The sequence below is a fragment of the Toxorhynchites rutilus genome, chromosome 3, assembly GCF_029784135.1.
Source record: "Toxorhynchites rutilus septentrionalis strain SRP chromosome 3, ASM2978413v1, whole genome shotgun sequence".
Lineage (NCBI taxonomy): Eukaryota > Metazoa > Arthropoda > Insecta > Diptera > Culicidae > Toxorhynchites > Toxorhynchites rutilus.
The window spans coordinates 57,693,931-57,712,083 of NC_073746.1; the positions used below are offsets into that span (position 1 = coordinate 57,693,931).

Below are 18,153 nucleotides of genomic sequence, written 5' to 3' on the forward strand. Positions count from 1 at the left end.
AAATTCTGGATAAATTTTCTGTCCAATGGTAGATAACACAACATGTGTCACGATAACGATTTTGAGTAATATGCGTTTGAAAACTCTTAATGAATCGTAACATTTTCTGTAGAGTTACCCCCCTATATAGAAATCAAAGATATAGTCCTATGTCAAAATGGTGCATTCTACCTTCTAATGTATTCGATGACCGTGGTTTACACGGCAGTACATTTCTAGTAGGCTTGCGTGACATAAAGATTTTTTCTCTACGGTTTTTTTTCTGTTGCTCTTATTTCATTTGCTTTTTTTTCGGTCACGCCCTGCAACACATGGGCCGCTGTTATGCGACAGTGCGTTTGGCTATAAACACATAGGCTGTCCTGTCTGACAGTAGAGTAAAAAGTTCTAGTTTATTTTTCCTTTTGCATGAAGCAGTAACGTTATTAAAAGATTGATTTAGTTCCATTTGAGAAATAAATTATATTTGTACCCAAACACAATAACTATCGATGCAGGAAACAGTTTATTACATTTATTTAAGTATATGTTTTATTCAAATAACTATTCAATATGTCGAACATTCGAAACCTCTCATGTATCGAATCATATACAACGTGCATTTGAAATTTTCTATTTAATATTAAAAAAAAACGCAAAGGCTAATAAACGAAAATGTCAAAACACAATGTAAAACATATATAAAAACAAAAGGTACCTGTGGTACCTGTGGAATTAGAATGTAGCTTTGGTGATATGTAAACAAAGAATTGCGTGCAAAAAAGATAGGAGTTTTTGGGCTGTTATACGGTTTGCATGGAAAGTGTGTTCGGTGTTTTACGAAATATCACATTGGCGATCCTGCCTTGATCAAGTTGCACAGGAAGCAAGTGGTGTCTTTCAGGAAGTGACATGTTGTACTGTTTTTTGCACCGTTTTGCAGCCAAATAGTGTTGACAAGAGAGCATTCGATGTTCTCGAAAGTGTTGCTAGTAATGCAGAAAATATGAAATTCGAATTGTTCAAGCTATATATTTTCGTTGAGTTAAAATCTCATGAAAATTAGACCAACAAAAGAAAAAATTATATTTATTATTAATGAATTGAATCTTGTGAACTGTGCAGTTAGGTAGGATGTAATGCCAGATTTTTGTTAAGATGCAATATTGAGTCGGGTTCAGCAAAAGATCAATATCTGGTTGGATATGCGCCGAGTTCATCTCAAGGCCAAATCAGGGGCTGTTCACATACCACGTGGACAAAAAAATCACGTTCGTTTTTCGTCGAATCAACAAATTAACTATGCACACAATTTATTGGAGTTTTCCAAACTGCTTTTGGATTAGCGATGCGTTCATTATTTATTGGATTATTAATCATCGAAGACGATTGTGCAGAAAAATCTTGAAATAACAAAAAGAAATCGATTTGTTTTGTTTTGTTACTATATTTATATTCACTAAATATACACACCAAGACAAAAATGTGTCCGCGATATATTCCGAAACTTGAAGCTTTGAAATGATGTATATCCATGAGGGAGCCAATGAATGTATGGGAAAAAATCGACTCTAAAATTTCAAAAAGTTGCCCTATACAAAATGTTCACCACCTCGAAACAACACCCTATGCAAAATATCAGCTTAATCGGATTTAAGGGAGAGTGGTGCAAAGCGGTAAAAGTTCGAGTTTTTTAAAACTGAAAAATCACCCAAGGGGGGAGTAAAGAAAGTCGGGGTTTTCGAAAAAAATATTTTAATGCCAAATGTCTTAAAATTTCATGAAACGTCGAGATCTAGTGTCATCGCGAAATTTTTTTTTTTCAAAAATCGACACTCTGGCTTAGTTTTTTTTCGGACTGCGAGACGAAACATATGATTTTGGGTGCCAATGAAAATATTTATCTCGATTTTTCACTCGGAATTTGCTTCGAAATGTTGATTTGCATGATAATATGCCCTATGCAAAACATTAGCTTTTATTAGTGTCGCAGACGTTAAAATTTGAGTTTTTTTTGGAAACCGAGAAATCACCGAAAATTGGGGGTTTGAACTTTTATAAGACCAGGTGCCGCTTTGGTCATTGTAAACAAACAATGCTTCAATTTATATTCTAGTGTTGGTGACTACCAAACACTGCATGATTTTCATATGTGTATGTGCAAGCGCTGATTGTAAACAAATGTTTTTTGTATTTTTCAAGTGTCAAGTTTCTGTAAGACCAGTTACATTTTCCGTTGTTTTAGTTGTTTTGATCAATAATTTTTCCAGATTTGAAGCTGAAGAGAAAAGTGCTCACGGAGAGAGAAGAAAGACAACTTGCTGAATTTCACCTAGGAAATGTTGGTATCAGAGAAATTGCTCGTCGGATTGGACGAACCTATCAAGTAGTGCTCAAATATTTGACCAATCCTCAAGGATACGGTAAGAAGGAGAGAGCTCCACGTAAATCGAAGCTCTCTGACCGGGATAAGCGGGAAATAGCTAGAACAGCTTCGAATACCTCAAAATCGCTTATGCGAATGAAGTAATATTTCAATTTAAATGTTACTCGGATGACAATTCGTCAAATTTTAGTAAAAAATCCTCATATAAAGAGGGCCTAAAAGGTTAAAGCAACCAAAAAGCTCAAGATAGTTTTCACATCATTCAAAGATTTTATACATAGACTCTTACCGTTATTGCGTGGATATCGTCTCAAAAAAAATCACATTCCAGCCAAACAATGCTACTACTCATACCAGCAAGGAAACGATGGAATGGTTAAAGGACAAAAAACTTATTTTTTTGGACTGGCCGGCTCGCTCTTCAGACTTGAATCTTGTTGAAAATCTTAGGGGGATCCTTGTACGCAGAATCTACACTGAGGGAAAACGTTTCACCACGATTAGAGAGCTCAAGGTCGCAATTTCGGAAACATGGAAAAATATCGAGAAATCCGTTCAGCACAATTTAGTAAATAGTATTCCAACACGAATTTTGCAGGTTATTAGTCGGAATGGCAAGGTTGCCAATTATTGACATGTAAATCAGCCGATCGTTTCGAATTTTTCATTGATAATACTGATGAATTCTAAAGTGGTCTTATAGAAACTGGACAACTGAAAATATCATATTTAAGCACAATAAATAAACAAATAACTCTTTTGAACGAAATTGACGTTAAATATACTTTATTCTAAGCATTCAACAATGTATGAATGTATCTTGTTGAAATACTGTTTGTCTTCTTCTTCTTCTTCAATGGCACTAACGTTCCTAGAGGAACTTCGCCGTCTCAACGTAGTATTACTTGCGTCATCTTTATTAGTACTTAGTTGAGATTTCTATGCCAAGTAACACGCCTTGAATGCATTCTGAGTGGCAAGCTCTAGAATACGCGTGATCACAGTGCAAGTCGGAGGAAATTTCTTTGACGAAAAATTCCCCCGACCAGAACGGGAATCGAACCCGAACACCCGGCATGTTAGTTGTGACGCTAACCACTCGGCCAAGGGAGCACAAATACTGTTTGTGTTGCAACGAAATAGAATCAGGGTGGTTTTATACTGCCGTAATCTCGCAAAGTGACTCAAGCGTCAAAATTGACATTTTACTTTTTATGTTATAGATCGATAAAGAAAACTAAAACCTTTCAAGCGACTGCGAAGTTTCAAATAAATGTGACAAAATAACCCCGTAAAAGCTTGAAAACGGAGTGGCGTTAGCGCTATTTTCACTGTGATGTGGCGCAAGCGCCATTTCCCTTGCGATGTGACGTAATTTGATTGTGAAGTAATGTGATCTGTTCTGATGGCAAAGAATGAACAAGCAGGAACAGCAAATTTCACATAACAACATCTTCCGTAATGGACGTTTAGCAAAATGAGAGTCACATGCCTTCTTTCTTGTAAAAAAAAAACCATTTTTCGAAAAGCTTCTCATGTCAAATTTCTTAATCAAAAACAGTCGATCCCCATGCAATGCTACATTTATAATAGCAATTTTGTTTTAGAACTAACACGACAAAGTCTTGTCGAATATTTAAATTCATTAAATCAAACCCATCTTAGAAGAAAACAATATCATATATTAAAGTGATTGCTGTTCTCACATATTGCACATAACGATTGAGACTAAATAGTCAAAACTCATCAATTTAATTGTTGGGTTTTCCAATAGTGAATCAAGGGACAAAACTTCTTGATGATGTTAACTTACCTCACCTGCTCAATTTCTCTTTCAGACGAATTGAAGCTGAGTATTGATTGAAGGATAAATATCGGATTTGGTGAACAGCTGCACTCTTGTAAATTTTTCATCGGAACGCATCTTATAGCAAAACTCAAAACAACCCCAAACATCCTCGCGTAAACTGTATTTGCTTTACATCGGATAATTTCGGACGGCATTATCTTATCTAACACGGAGGTTTTCAATTGCATATTAGATTGGAAATAATCGGTGCTGTCCATAATTATTACAATCGGGTTCACAACTACGTTAGCCTGCTCAACGCATGCTACAAAGTCGGAAAATGTGTAGAACTCTTCTACCTGATACCTCCTCGTGCTCCGCTCAACGGCGGCATTTTGGAGAAAATAATTGGAAACAGATTCTCGCATACTTTGATGGATGAACGCCAATCGGTTGTGGAAACAACAATTACAATTCGCTGTTTCCACAACTAACTGGCGTTGGTAACATAACTTAACACTAAATCTACCACGAGCAAGCAAACCATTTGTCATGACAATTGTCATGCGAAAATGCGAAAACAGAATAGAAACTGAGAGAGGTTGGCGTCGACATCATGCCTCATACCGTATGTTTCTATTCTGTTTTCGCATTTACGCATGACAATTGTCATGACAAATGGTTTGCTTGGCCACGAGGGATCAAATGACCCATTTTAAACTTTTAGTCAAAATTTTCTTGCAAATTACATTGTCCGCAACGGGTCATTTGACCCTTGCTAACATTTATATTATATCAGAAATATTTGAATGTGTGGTTGTGATACAAAACCATTGCATTACACATTTTGACGTAGAACTACGTCTTACATTAAGGGTGCCAGATCGGAAAACAGGTCACATTTTTATGAAATAAAGTTAACGTTAATAACTACTTTTTCCCGCGAACGGGTTTTGGCGATTTACATACCAAACGAATCGGAAATTCCCTAAGATTTGTTTGATATGCTGTACATTATAATCCCATAGTCTGTATATGGTTTAAATTAGTGAAAATTGGAAGCATTCCTATTTCCTCATACATTTGTTCTGTCCATTTGTGTGCTTTCCCGAACAGAGCTGTCTATAACGAGCAACTTTTATATAACGAAACGTTTATATTGTAAATAGACAATAGACACTCCTCCCCTCTCTCTGAGGGGGAGGGGGCTGCCATACAAATAAAGCATACATTTCTGCATAACTCAAGAACTAATCAAGCAAATGAAACCAAGTAAGGCATATGGAGGTTTTAGGGTGCAATAAATGTTTCTACGGTGGTTCAACACTCCTCCCACCTCTCTAAGGGGGGCTGCCATAAAAATGAAACACAAATTTCTGCATAATTCGAGAACTAATCAAAGCAAATGGAACCAAATTTGGCATATGGAGATTTTAGGATGCAATAATTGTTCTATGGTGGTTAGACACTCCACCCCCCCTCTAGGGGTGATTTTGGTAGATTTTATAGTAAAAAATAATTTTAAAGGGTAGATTAGAAAATCAATCAATGAACAATTTTGCCATTGGACCCAAGAACAGCGCTTAGTAAGAAAACGTGGATGTGATAACAAAAAGTATATTTTGGGCAGGACGAAGTTTGCCGGGTTAACTAGTCGATATATAAATCTCGGAACAAATGGTGTGCAAGCATGATTATTAAAATATTTATAAGTGACAGAAAATAACCACAAAAGATCTGTATACGAATAATCATCTGGTGATTGATTAAAAGTTAGCTCAAATGAGGGCGCATTGACACCAATAGAAGGTGGATTTTATAAATCTTCAAAACATGTGAATTCGTGAAAATATCCTATAAAAGTACTGACAATCATGAAAAGACAATTTTATTCATATGTTTTGAAACATTTGAATACCTGATTTGACACAGGTGCGTTGAACTAGAGCATTCAGAAAGTGGGCAAATCAAGGTCATATTTCCGACTGGATAAAAAAAATTGCTATAGTTAAGGACGCCTCATATCCAAAACGATCCTGCATACATGCCTTCAAAATCATAAAAGGACAGTCTGTTCCGTTGCAATGCCCTAAAAAGCTTCCAAACTACACCGAATGACGAACAAATCAAACCATTTTTCTAATAGATTGAATAAAAACATGTTACTTTTGCTTTTGGAAAAAAAAATGCCAAAATGTCGGTTCGATGTATCGTTTCAGCTGTCTAAAGTGTTCTTTTCCTAGTGTCTAATCTGTGCAGTGCCTCCTGTCAAAGCACTTCGCAACGAAAATTTAGAGAAACACGTTTGTTTTCGGGTTGTTATGGGTGACCTTTCGCTCCAATCTGATTGGTTTTTGAAAAAGTACTCATAGTGAACAACTATAGATTCGGCTTAAAGAGGAACTTTTTCTATACATATTACTATAAAAAAATTAAAACCGACAATTCGGTACGCAGATGTGCATGATTATGCAGAGAAACCCATAAACATGTTTATACAGGGTTTTCCATTTCGGACTTCCGAAAGTATACTTTTTATATGCGCTGACAACCGTTTGACATAGCTGTCAACCAAAGCGTCATATCGTTAGTTGAATGTCTGCCATTTTACAATATGGATCGCATCATTGTGGCGAATTTTGCACATCAGTGTGGCGAATTTTGCATTTGGACTTGCACCTTCCTTGCATAGGTGGCTATGAGAACATCTAAAATTTCCGTATATGGGGCTCATAAAATCCACACGTGATTGTTGAGAGGCCATTGCATCCGCCAAAAGTCACTGTTTGGTGCGCATCATGGTCTGGTGGAGTCATCGGGCCGTATTCCTTTGAAAATGAGGACGGCGAGACGGTAACTGTGAATGGTGAGCGCTATGGCCGCATGTTAACCGATTTTTTTTGCCACAAATTGAAGATAAGGTTACGGATGACATGTGGTTTCAGCAGGACGGCACCACGTGCCACACAACACGACCGAACATGGCCATATTGCGAACGAAATTTGAGGGACGCATAATTTCGCGTTTTGGTGATGCCAATTGGCCGTCCAGATCATGCGATTTGAACCCGCTTGACTTTTTTTTGTGGAGTTATGCGAGAGACCGACTATGCCAACTCTCCGCAAACTCTTGAACATTTGAAAGATAACATTCGTGAAGTTATGACCGAGATACCGCCCCATATGTGCCGAAAAGTCATCGAAAATTACCTGTTCCGGATCAAGGTGTGCGAGGAAGCACTAGGTGGACATTTGAATGATGTTGTATTTCACACATAATGGCATAAACCAAACTTTAATTTGAAATAAAAGTTTCATCGAAATTCGAATTCTAAATGTGTTTTATTTCAATTTTCTTTCGAAATTTAAAGTTGGAAAACCCTGTATAAATAAGTGCAGTGAACAAAGAATACAATGTACTTTTTCGTCCTGACTAGGAGATATGTTGTACTATGGTTATGAAACATAATGTGTCTTGCGTGTGTTTCTTCCACATGTATCATTGCAAAAGCAATCGTTGCTTCACAAACGGCATGTGAAGTAACGATTGTTTTCGTTGCTCCACATGCCGATTGTGATTTTTTTTATTTTCATGGAAGCAGTTGCAGATTTTGGGAGATCATAGCGTTCAGCATAATCGGCGTTTGTAGTGTTTAAAATTAGCATTCCAGTCAATAATGATAGCGAAGAAGGCGAAGAAGCTCACACATCACACATTTTTTTACGGGAAAAATGTTCTTGGAGCCAAATAGCAGTTGAATAAATTTTGTATGGACTCTGCACTAGAGAAATCAATCAGCTGTAGTTACGCCATTTTGTAAGGTTCAGGTTTATCGACGCTGCTATGGAACGGCGAATGCTTAACATTTTAAGATTTCACCATATTCATCATCATATGTCACCATCCAGTATAAATTGCGTCCAAGATTTTATCATGTTAATTCAAGATTGTCGTTGAGACTGGAACTTCTAGAATGGGAGGAGTGATTAGTGCCTGCAGATTACAGTCAACGATCTCACGCTCAATATTTTTACCCTTTTTGCTACTACACAATATAAAACACACACAAAAAAATGCACATTCAAACGAAATTTCATCAAAATGTCAAAAGTCTCCCAAAGGGTTGCCGATAATAACAGGCCAAAACCATCAGGCAACAAATGTTCTCTCAAATACCAATATCTCTTTTTAGGAAACCTTCAAAGCTTCTACAATCTGATACGATTTGGTTTCATATAAAAATACTGCTTTTGTAACACATTCCCAGATATTTGGCAACCCATTCCCTGATATCCTATCAAGTTCGCTAAAATCATCCCCTGACTCACGGTGTTTCGATACTGTGTTTTATCTTATCACTGGCAAATTAATCGTAGCTTGATGCTTGTATGACTCAGATACTAGACGCGATAAATCACCGTTCCTGCGCTTCGAAACCTACGTTAAATTCTCTGAAGCCAATAACGTTCTCTGATAAAAAGAGAACTCAAGTTCCATCGATTGGAGACCATTGGTTTCAGTTCCAGTTGTACATTTGAACGCATAGGCAGTTTGGGAGCAGTATCATGGGTAAGTCGTCATATTTTCCGAACATAATCATGTACTCCACTACACTACATCATCCAATAACCGTAAATCCCAGCGTCGGAAAAGGCTAATCCACCTCCGCCCGCTTACGATCAGGTTGACCACACAGTCTCATCCGCATATCCGCACCCACAAACCTGTAAGATTGCTGTTATCTTCGAACTAATAACCAACCATTCAATTGTTTCTCATCTTCCAACAGCAACAACGGTGATTGTCACCGGTCCCAGCGTCGGTCCGGATCCGACCACAATTGTGTGCCCCTCCTGTCGGGCAACCGTCGTCACCAGGCTGGATTACGAAACCACGACCCGGACACATCTTTGCGCGGCACTCCTGTGTCTGTTCATCTGCTGGCCCTGCGTCTGTGTGCCCTATCTGACGACAACCTGCCGCGATGCCAACCACTACTGTCCGAACTGCAGCGCCTTCATCGGCACATACCGAAAGTAAAAGCTCACAGGGAGCTTTCAACGCTCTCCACGAAAGCGTTACCGTTGTTCACGCTGTTATCGTTGGCATAACGTATCACAGCGGGTCGATGCGTTATGTGCGGTGGTAATTTTATTACATTACTTTCCAAGTGTGAATTAGATCGCAGTTGACCACCATTCGAAAAGTTGTTTATGCTTAGACCGCCTGCTGATACAACAGCAGCAGCGAGAAACGATCTCTCAAATGGATTGGTTTGGTGTGCGTGTGGGTGATGGAGGGAGGGGAAGTGTTTCATCTGGTTGGCGACCGTGAGCATAAATTAATTTCAGCTTATTTACTGGTAGAGTGCGAATGTCGTGGAAAATGATTTGTTTGCGTGTAGACGGTTTAGGAGATAGGATTGTTCCGAGTTATGAAACCAGGCAGATTTTTAAGAGAATTAATTACACTGTTCGAGTGCATTATTGTCAATAAAATAATTATATTCCAGAAAGAGAGATGGAAGAAAAATTATGATAATTTTGATTAAAAAATACATGGGTAAAACTAAATATACAAATGGGAATGAAACAAATAATTTTTGTGGGTTTTTTCTATTGTTTTATTTTATTAGGCTGTCAAAAAAGTCCTGCGGTATTTCCGCGAGGTATCGTTGTAAGCGCGTAGTTCTAGTCGTATTCATTGTATCGAGTCATACTATAGCTTGTTGGAAAGGTATTTTTGCGCGCTATAATATAGTCCTTGATAGTGTTTTGTTTGGTTAAGTCGTTCGTAAGTTATAGTGTCGCAAATATGGAGCAAAATAAAGAGAAAATCCGACATATTTTACAGTACTACTATGACAAAGGCAAAAATGCATCTCAAGCTGCCAATAAAATTTGTGCAGTTTATGGACCCGATACAGTTTCCATTTCCACCGCACAACGATGGTTTCAACGTTTTCGTTCTGGTGTAGAGGTCGTCGAAGATGCGCCACGCTCCGGAAGGCCTGTTGTCGAAAATTGCGACAAAATCGCTGAATTAGCCGAGAAAGACCGGCATAGTAGCAGCCGTAGCATCGGCCAAGAGCTGGGGTTAAGTCATCAAACCGTTATTAACCATTTGAAGAAGCTTGGATTCACAAAGAAGCTCGATGTATGGGTGCCACACACGTTGACGCAAAAAAACATCTTTGACCGTATCGACGCATGTGAATCGCTGCCGTTTCTGAAGCGGATGGTGACTGGCGATGAAAAGTGAGTCACTTACGACAACGTGAAGTGCAAACGGTCGTGGTCGAAGCCCGGTGAAGCGGCTCTGACGGTGGCCAAGCCCTCATTAACGGCCAGGAAGGTTCTGCTGTGTGTTTGGTGGGATTGTCAAGGAATAATCTATTATGAGCTGCTTCCCTATGGCCAAACGCTCAATTCGGACCTGTACTGCCAACAACTGGACCGCTTGAAGGTAGCACTCATGAAGAAGAGGCTATCTTTGATAAACAGAGGCCACATTGTCTTCCATCAGGACAACGCCAGGCCACACACTTCTTTGGTGACGCGCCAGAAGCTCCGGGAGCTCGGATGGGAGGTTCTTTTGCATCCGCCGTATAGTCCGGACCTTGCACCAAGTGACTACCACCTGTTTTTGTCCATGACGAAAGAGCTAGGTAGTCAGAAGTTAGCCACAAAAGAGTCCTGTGAAAATTGGCTATCCGAGTTTCTTGCCAATAAGGAAACGAGCTTCTATAACAGGGTGCCAACTTCATAGGCATCTCGTTGGGAACAAGTCATCGAACAAAACGGCGCATATATACATATAATTTATGAACAAATGAAAATTCAAAAAAAATACCGCAGGACTTTTTTGACAGCCTAATATTATTAAGCTAGAATTAACAAGTTTCTAGCGTGAAGCTGATTCAAGAGACTAAATGTAATGCAATAAACGTAATGTAATTTATCCCTTTATCATGGAATATATTCTAAAACCATGGAAGCCCAACGTACTGGTTATTTGTCGGTCTGTCTCTAACAAAACAACGAGATTGTTCGGAATACAGTTCCTGACAATGTCTTTAATATATGTATGCAAGTTTTAGATTTTTTCATTTGACTCACTTCAAAAGATTCCGAACAGACTTATGTGCGATAATTCTACGAACTTTTCAACTGTATCGAAATTGTATGCGGATAACGCAAAAACGGACTAAAAATGAGGTGCAAATACAAAAGAAAAGATATTAGAGCAAAAAAAAATTTGTTTTATTAATATAAAAATCATTAAGAAGTCAGACAATATGAAAGCCATGATCAAAACAAAAAAAAAACAATACAATCTACCGCTCACTGACAAATTCGGGAAGATCTATTGAATTATTATGGAACTCGGAAAATCTTCTAGAACTGTAGTTCTATTGTAGTTTGTTTGCTGTTTTGTTGTGTGCATACCTTACGTGAGCAATCATCTATTTCAAGGAAGCACACCGACAGCCGTGTACTGAAATTCCCCATTTTGTCTGGATCAAATTTTTTTATCGATCTGGGAAAGATTACGGTTATTATTATTATCAATATTATTTGCTTAGTTTCTTATTTTCGAAAATATTTACGATTATTATTGTGATGTCATTTTACTGTGCTGTTTCATTACAAAGTGGTCTGACCAACGATATACTGTGTAATTCAACGCGTCCCGAATCTAAAGCCAGCGCTACACGATGCTACGAACACCCTCGGATGCTGGACGCTCGTGTAGTCGTGTAGTCGACTGACGAGCTACGAACCTCCAATGTCGAGTGTCGAATATTCGCGTTGGAAGGTAATCCGTTCGTTGTGGATTACCTTCCAACACGAGTGGCACGGGTCAAAGGATTTTAGTCATTCGTTGATTAGACACTCGACGACATTCGATACACCGCTACATGATTCGTCCGAATCTATCTTTGACAGATTGGTTTGTTTACAAGTTTTAAATGAAGGAACTATGAAATTGATTCATAAAATTCGAAATATTCGGCAAAATATTGCAGTTTAATAATGTTGATTTCAAGCATTTTTAATTAACAGCCCGATATCAGTACAATTGCTACGACAGTAATTTCAATACACGCATCGTCATCCAGTTTCCTAACGTTTTTGATGGTAAATAAAAATAATAAACATTCGATCCAAATACTCGCCGATTGCTTGGACCGATTGCATTGAATCCAACATTCACTTCACCGTGTAGCAGCACATTCGTCACAACATTTGTCGATTCATCGAGTCAAATGTTTGAGTCCAACATTCGAGTGAAACGTTGGACGAATCGTGAAGCGCCCGCATAAGATGTTTCACATACATTAAAGCCCACCGAAGGAAAGCTACCATAATCAATCTGAAAGGTCGCATCCTAGGTAGGTATATTTTGATTATATTGTGGAACGACAATTTGACAGAACTTCTTACATCGTAAGAATGATCTCCTGTCTCTCGCATGGAAACTCTAATGTTGAGAGTTGTATTGTTATATTTTCCATTAACACCGAGTATCTTTATGAAAACATGTGTGAAGAAACACAGCATCTTTTCACGTTGCAGGGATAGCATCAATACAAGTTTTGGACGAGCTTATTTTACATGCTCGAAATTTTTATTTCCTTTATCTAGAGGACAAAGAAGTCAGTAAGAAAGAAGCTTTTGCATAAACTAAATCCAAGTTGATGATTGAGAAATTGATCCGAATAAAAATTAAAATGCATCGTTCTGTACTAGTTTTTAGGTTTCCTTCACCGGAACTTTGAGCTGTGTTGGTAATTATTAATTTCTTATCTGTTCAATTTACGACACACCTCAGTCGTTGCAAAACTGAAGCAAAAATCACAAGCATTCGTCGGAAGATATCGACAAACTTTCATAAACTTGATTGTTCTAGCTAATTAAATGTTTTAAGAATTAAAAAATGTGGTTACAAGTCTACATTTAAAATTACTGGAAAATCAGAAAATACCAGTATTTTCCCGGTTTTTGAGTCGTCACCCTGCTTTAACCCTTCTATACTTGCGCATACGACCTCACAGACCGAGAATCAATAATTTTGTTTTGAGGAAGCTGAATAGCCATTCCCTATTGAAACTAAATAAAGTTGATGAAAAAATATTTTCTGAGGTTTTTTCATTCAATTATTTTGCCTCGTTCCTCATGCTAATTCATACTTTTTTGAGGTATCGAAATATTCGATCCTGCTCGGGTTGCCTAAACATTATGTTTACTTTCAGATATTTCGATACACTTAGGTAAAACATTTCTTTCAAATATTGTAATGTTTAATGGATTATTGGATATTGTTTCACAGTAATGTTCGAGTGTTGAGAAACGTGATTTTGATCTGTCGATTATTCAATAGTTGATTCGCCATTTTATGAAATACATATAAATACTACACGAAGCTTCGAAGGATATCAATATATTTTTTTCAAGCATTGGAATGGGTAAAAATCATTTTAGATAGAACAAAGTGAATTTTATTGAAATAAAGCGATTTTACAGGATCCAGTTTTCTTCCAGTTTTTTAAGGGCAATCTTTCAGTTTTTTTTAAATATATTATTGGCAACCCTGGGCGCACCTATGACACCAAAAATCTTGGCAATCAGTCATTTCAGTTTTGTTGTTGTATTAGTATGCAAAACTTTTGTTGGTGCTGGCGATTTGTTAATCTTAGGTGAAAAATGCCGAAAAAAAAGATGTTTGAGTGAATCAGAACAAAGAGTTGTTCGTGAACTGAAGAATTCTGGTATGAGTAACCGGCTAATAGGAAGAAGAGTAAACAGGTCCGAAACATCGATTTGAAATGTGCTGAAAAAAGGTGAAAAATATGGCGTTCAGAAGAAAACTAAAAAGAATACCAAAATAAGCTATCGGCTACAGGAATCGATTTCTGGAGCTGGCCGGAACTGGAAAGTTCAATTAATCGGAAATTAAGTTTTGGACTTGGAACTTGGACTCTCGAATACCAATAAGCGCGTTGAACAGATATTGCGGGGATTTGGTTACTTCAAGTACACCAAAAAGGCCAAGAAACCGAATCTTACTCCAGTAAATATTCAAGCTCGATGGAATTTCGCCAAAAAGCATATTGCATGGCGAAATGAATGGGATAACGTTGTATCGGATGAAAAAAAGTTCAATTAAGATGGCCCTGATTGTTGTGCATACTACTGGAATGATTTGAGGAGGGAACCCTAGGTCATGCTGAGACTAAACTTTTGAGGCGAAACACTCGGGATTTGGGGCGGTTTTTCACGTCACGTAAAAACCCCCTTGTAAGAAATTGTAAGAATTTGGTAATTTATTTTTTAATGTCATAAACGATCGAAAGAAGGACAGGAGGAAAACATTACACGATAAACGCGAGCCGATTGTACGATCCACATTCACTCGACACTTCTTTTTACTCCAACCCTGTAAAGTGCCAATCCAGATTCGCAAGGTTGATTCTTTCGCATGAACCGAGTTTGCGTATTGGGCATCTTTTACACCCCTTGTTACAATTTCAACCAGGATGAACTCAGAAAAATACGTGGGATTACTGGAAGACGTTCTGGTACCATTTACCGAGGATTTTATGCCTGAAGACTTCACTTTTCTGCAAAACAATGTAGCCATGTCAGTTAGAGAAGCATGCAGTGGTTTTTGGAGCGATACATCAAGGGTTTGGATTGGTCAGCACGTAGTCCAGACCTAAATTCAATTGAGTAGCTTTGAAAAGTTCTTGCACGATGTGTGTACAGCGGTGGAAAGCAATACGGAACAGTTCGGGAATTAGAAGCTACTATGCAAGAATCCTGGAGGTCCATCGCTGCTGCAGCGCTTGAAAATCCCGCTCATTCCATGCCGAACCGAATTTTCGGAACTATTCGCAAGAACGGAAAGCAAACTAAAGGGTGTGTCACATCAAATTGCATCACGGAAAAAACGCTGTAGAAATTCGCCCAGTAGACCGATCCTTTTGAAATTTTTAGACAGTAAAATAAAAACTATTAAACAACTTTTGGCATTTTCTTTTTATTCATACTTCGAGCCCAAGCCCGTATGCTCGCACCTTCCTCTTTACCCCGTCCATAAGGTTCTGTACAACGTCAGGTTGTAGTTTTTTTTGAACAGAAATCCATTTTCTCTTGAAGTCCGCCTCCGATTTGACAACTTTTGGGTTCTGCCGGAGGGCCTGCTTCATAATCGCCCAATATTTCTCTATTGGGCGAAGATCCGGCGCGTTGGGCGGGTTCATTTCCTTTGGCACGAAGGTGACCCCGTTGGCTTCGTACCACTCCAACACGTCATTTGAATAGTGGCACGAAGCGAGATCCGGCCAGAAGATGGTCGGGCCCTCGTGCTGCTTCAATAGTGGTAGTAAGCGCTTCTGTAGGCACTCCTTAAGGTAAACCTGCCCGTTTACCGTGCCGGTCATCACGAAGGGGGCGCTCCGCTTTCCGATCCGCTTGCCATCGCTTGCCACACCATGTACTTTTTGGCAAACTTGGATAGTTTCTGCTTGCGAATCTCCTCCGGAACGCTGAATTTGTCCTCTGCGGAGAAGAACAACAGGCCCGGCAGCTGACGAAAGCCCGCTTTGACGTAGGTTTCTTCGTCCATTAGCAGGCAATGCGGCTTCGTCAGCATTTCGGTGTACAGCTTCCGGGCTCGCGTCTTCCCCACCATGTTTTGCCTTTCGTCGCGGTTAGGAGCCTTCTGAACCTTGTATGTACGCAGGCCCTCCCGCTGCTTGGTCCGCTGGACGAATGAACTTGACAAATTCAGCTTATTGGCGACATCCCGGACCGAACTTCTCGGATCACGTCTAAACTGCTTAACTACACGCTTGTGATCTTTTTCACTGACGGAGCATCCATTTTTGCCGTTCTTCACCTTCCGGTCGATGGTTAGGTTCTCGAAGTATCGTTTTAGTACTCTGCTGACCGTGGATTGGACGATTCCCAGCATCTTACCGATGTCCCGATGTGACAACTCCGGATTCTCGAAATGAGTGTACAAGATTAATTCACGACGCTCTTTTTCGTTCAACGACATTTTTCCAAATTTACGAAAAATTGACAGTGAAGCATGGCCAACGTGATCTATACACTCTTATCTGATTATAAGCGATAGCTGAAGATATAATTCCTAAAAATTAAATTTCTACAGCGTTTTTTCCGTGATGCAATTTGATGTGACACACCCTTTAAATATTATCTATTGTTTTCCCTTAAAATGTTAACTGAATCATTGTTGTTGGGGGTCTCCATAGCCACATCGGTTGCGCGTTCGCTTAGTAAGCGATCTATCGTGAGTTCAAAAATCAGGGCCCTCATTGACCATCTTTGTGTTGTTACAGAATAACTACGTCCATGCAACAATCATCACCTATGGAGATCGATCCACGGTCGAAATAAGATCGATTCATCCATACAACTGCTCTGCTCTGCAAGACACATCGGGCTGCTGTTCTATAAATAACTCAACAATAATCAATCAACTGTCTCCGCTGTCCGGTCTAACTGGATAATAGAAGAACAGAAGGAAAACTTCTACGCCTAAATGGCTACTATGTAACTGTGTACCTTATGCAATGGCATACAAGGGAATACTCTAACGCCGGAGAATAGCAACTGTGTAATGTGCTAATTATAGATATGATAAACATGTGACATGTACACGATTAAAATTCGGTTCTGTTACAGTTGAAATGCTAATGAGCTTAAAACAAACAAAAGGGATAAAAAAAATAAATAAATCATTGTTATCATTAATAACTAAAGTACGTTTAAACGAATTTCCTCTCTCAGCCAAATAACAACTTAGAATTGAAAGCAATACTGTAATAAATACATATCTTTATTTTGAAGAGTTCAACATTGCATCACTACATTTTAGAAACTGTTGAATTTAAAGGTTTTCTGATAAAAATATACAAACAAATATCGAGAGAGGGTCTTTTTGGATACAAATGTTTTGAACATCAAATTCGATTTTTAGGTAATATTTTTTAACAGTGTATTTGAATTATTATTTTTCCTGAGTAGTTCAATAATTTTCTAGCAATTCTGCCGTACGTGCCTTATAAAAAATCATTCGTAATCAAAATTGGTCATATGATAACGTAATTACATAATTGCAGTAAAAACATTTTGGATAGTTGCCATCTATGTTTTAAGATGTTTTAGATGTTTGTATCTTTAAGACTTCTTATTTTTATGTTATCAAAAATAGGGCGACCAAAAATGTCGATGAACTAAAAAATCTAACTTTTTTATCTTTATAGATAAAGGTAAATATAGTTCGACAATGTTGTTGTTCCAGTTATTTGAGACATCTTTGCAGAACAATATTTTTCCTATCTCTTGAAATAACCGATATAGCGCCTTTTTTCTAAGTTGATGAAAGAAAACCGTTTTTATGTTTCAATCTGTCTTCGAAAGGCTTTTAGAGCACTAATACAAAAATTTGGGGTGCTGAACTTGTCAATATATCAACTTTACTCATAGTTATTGATATTTCTTCTCAAAAAAATACGCTCTCTTCAATTTATGTCATTCTTTCTGGAGCAAATATAAACAAAGTTTATTGGTGGCATTTGAAAGAGCATGTTTGACTCTGCATGATATGTGATTTTCAAAACTATGTTATTATCTTTGTTTGAGTAAATTAAGGTTGAAATCATGAGTTTTTGGGTAAAAAACCATCAATAACTTTGAGTAGCATTAAGATTATGACAAGTTCTGCATCGCAAAATGTTGATCTTTATAAGCTCTAAAAGTCGTACGAAGACAGTTTTGATGTGGAGTATTAAGTATAAAAGTTAGAGCAAAAAAAAAACGTTTTTTCATGGTCACCCTTATGCAGCTTAGAAAAATAGCGCTAAATCGATTATATTGAAAGAGAGAAAAATGCTTTGTTCCACAAAGTTATTTAAAATAACTAGGCCTACAACATTGTTCAACTATATTTATCTCTATCTATAAA

General features: G+C 38.1%; 1 protein-coding gene across 1 annotated transcript; it reads left to right on the top strand.

Moving 5' to 3' along the window:
* Positions 1 to 8,650: 8,650 nt before the first annotated feature.
* On the top strand, positions 8,651 to 9,754 carry LOC129778374 (lipopolysaccharide-induced tumor necrosis factor-alpha factor-like). Its single transcript, XM_055785242.1, has 3 exons — positions 8,651 to 8,724; positions 8,798 to 8,881; positions 8,945 to 9,754. The coding sequence occupies exons 1-3, from the start codon at positions 8,721 to 8,723 to the stop codon at positions 9,193 to 9,195; spliced, it is 339 nt and encodes a 112-aa protein (XP_055641217.1). The 5' UTR covers positions 8,651 to 8,720; the 3' UTR covers positions 9,196 to 9,754.
* Positions 9,755 to 18,153: the final 8,399 nt, after the last annotated feature.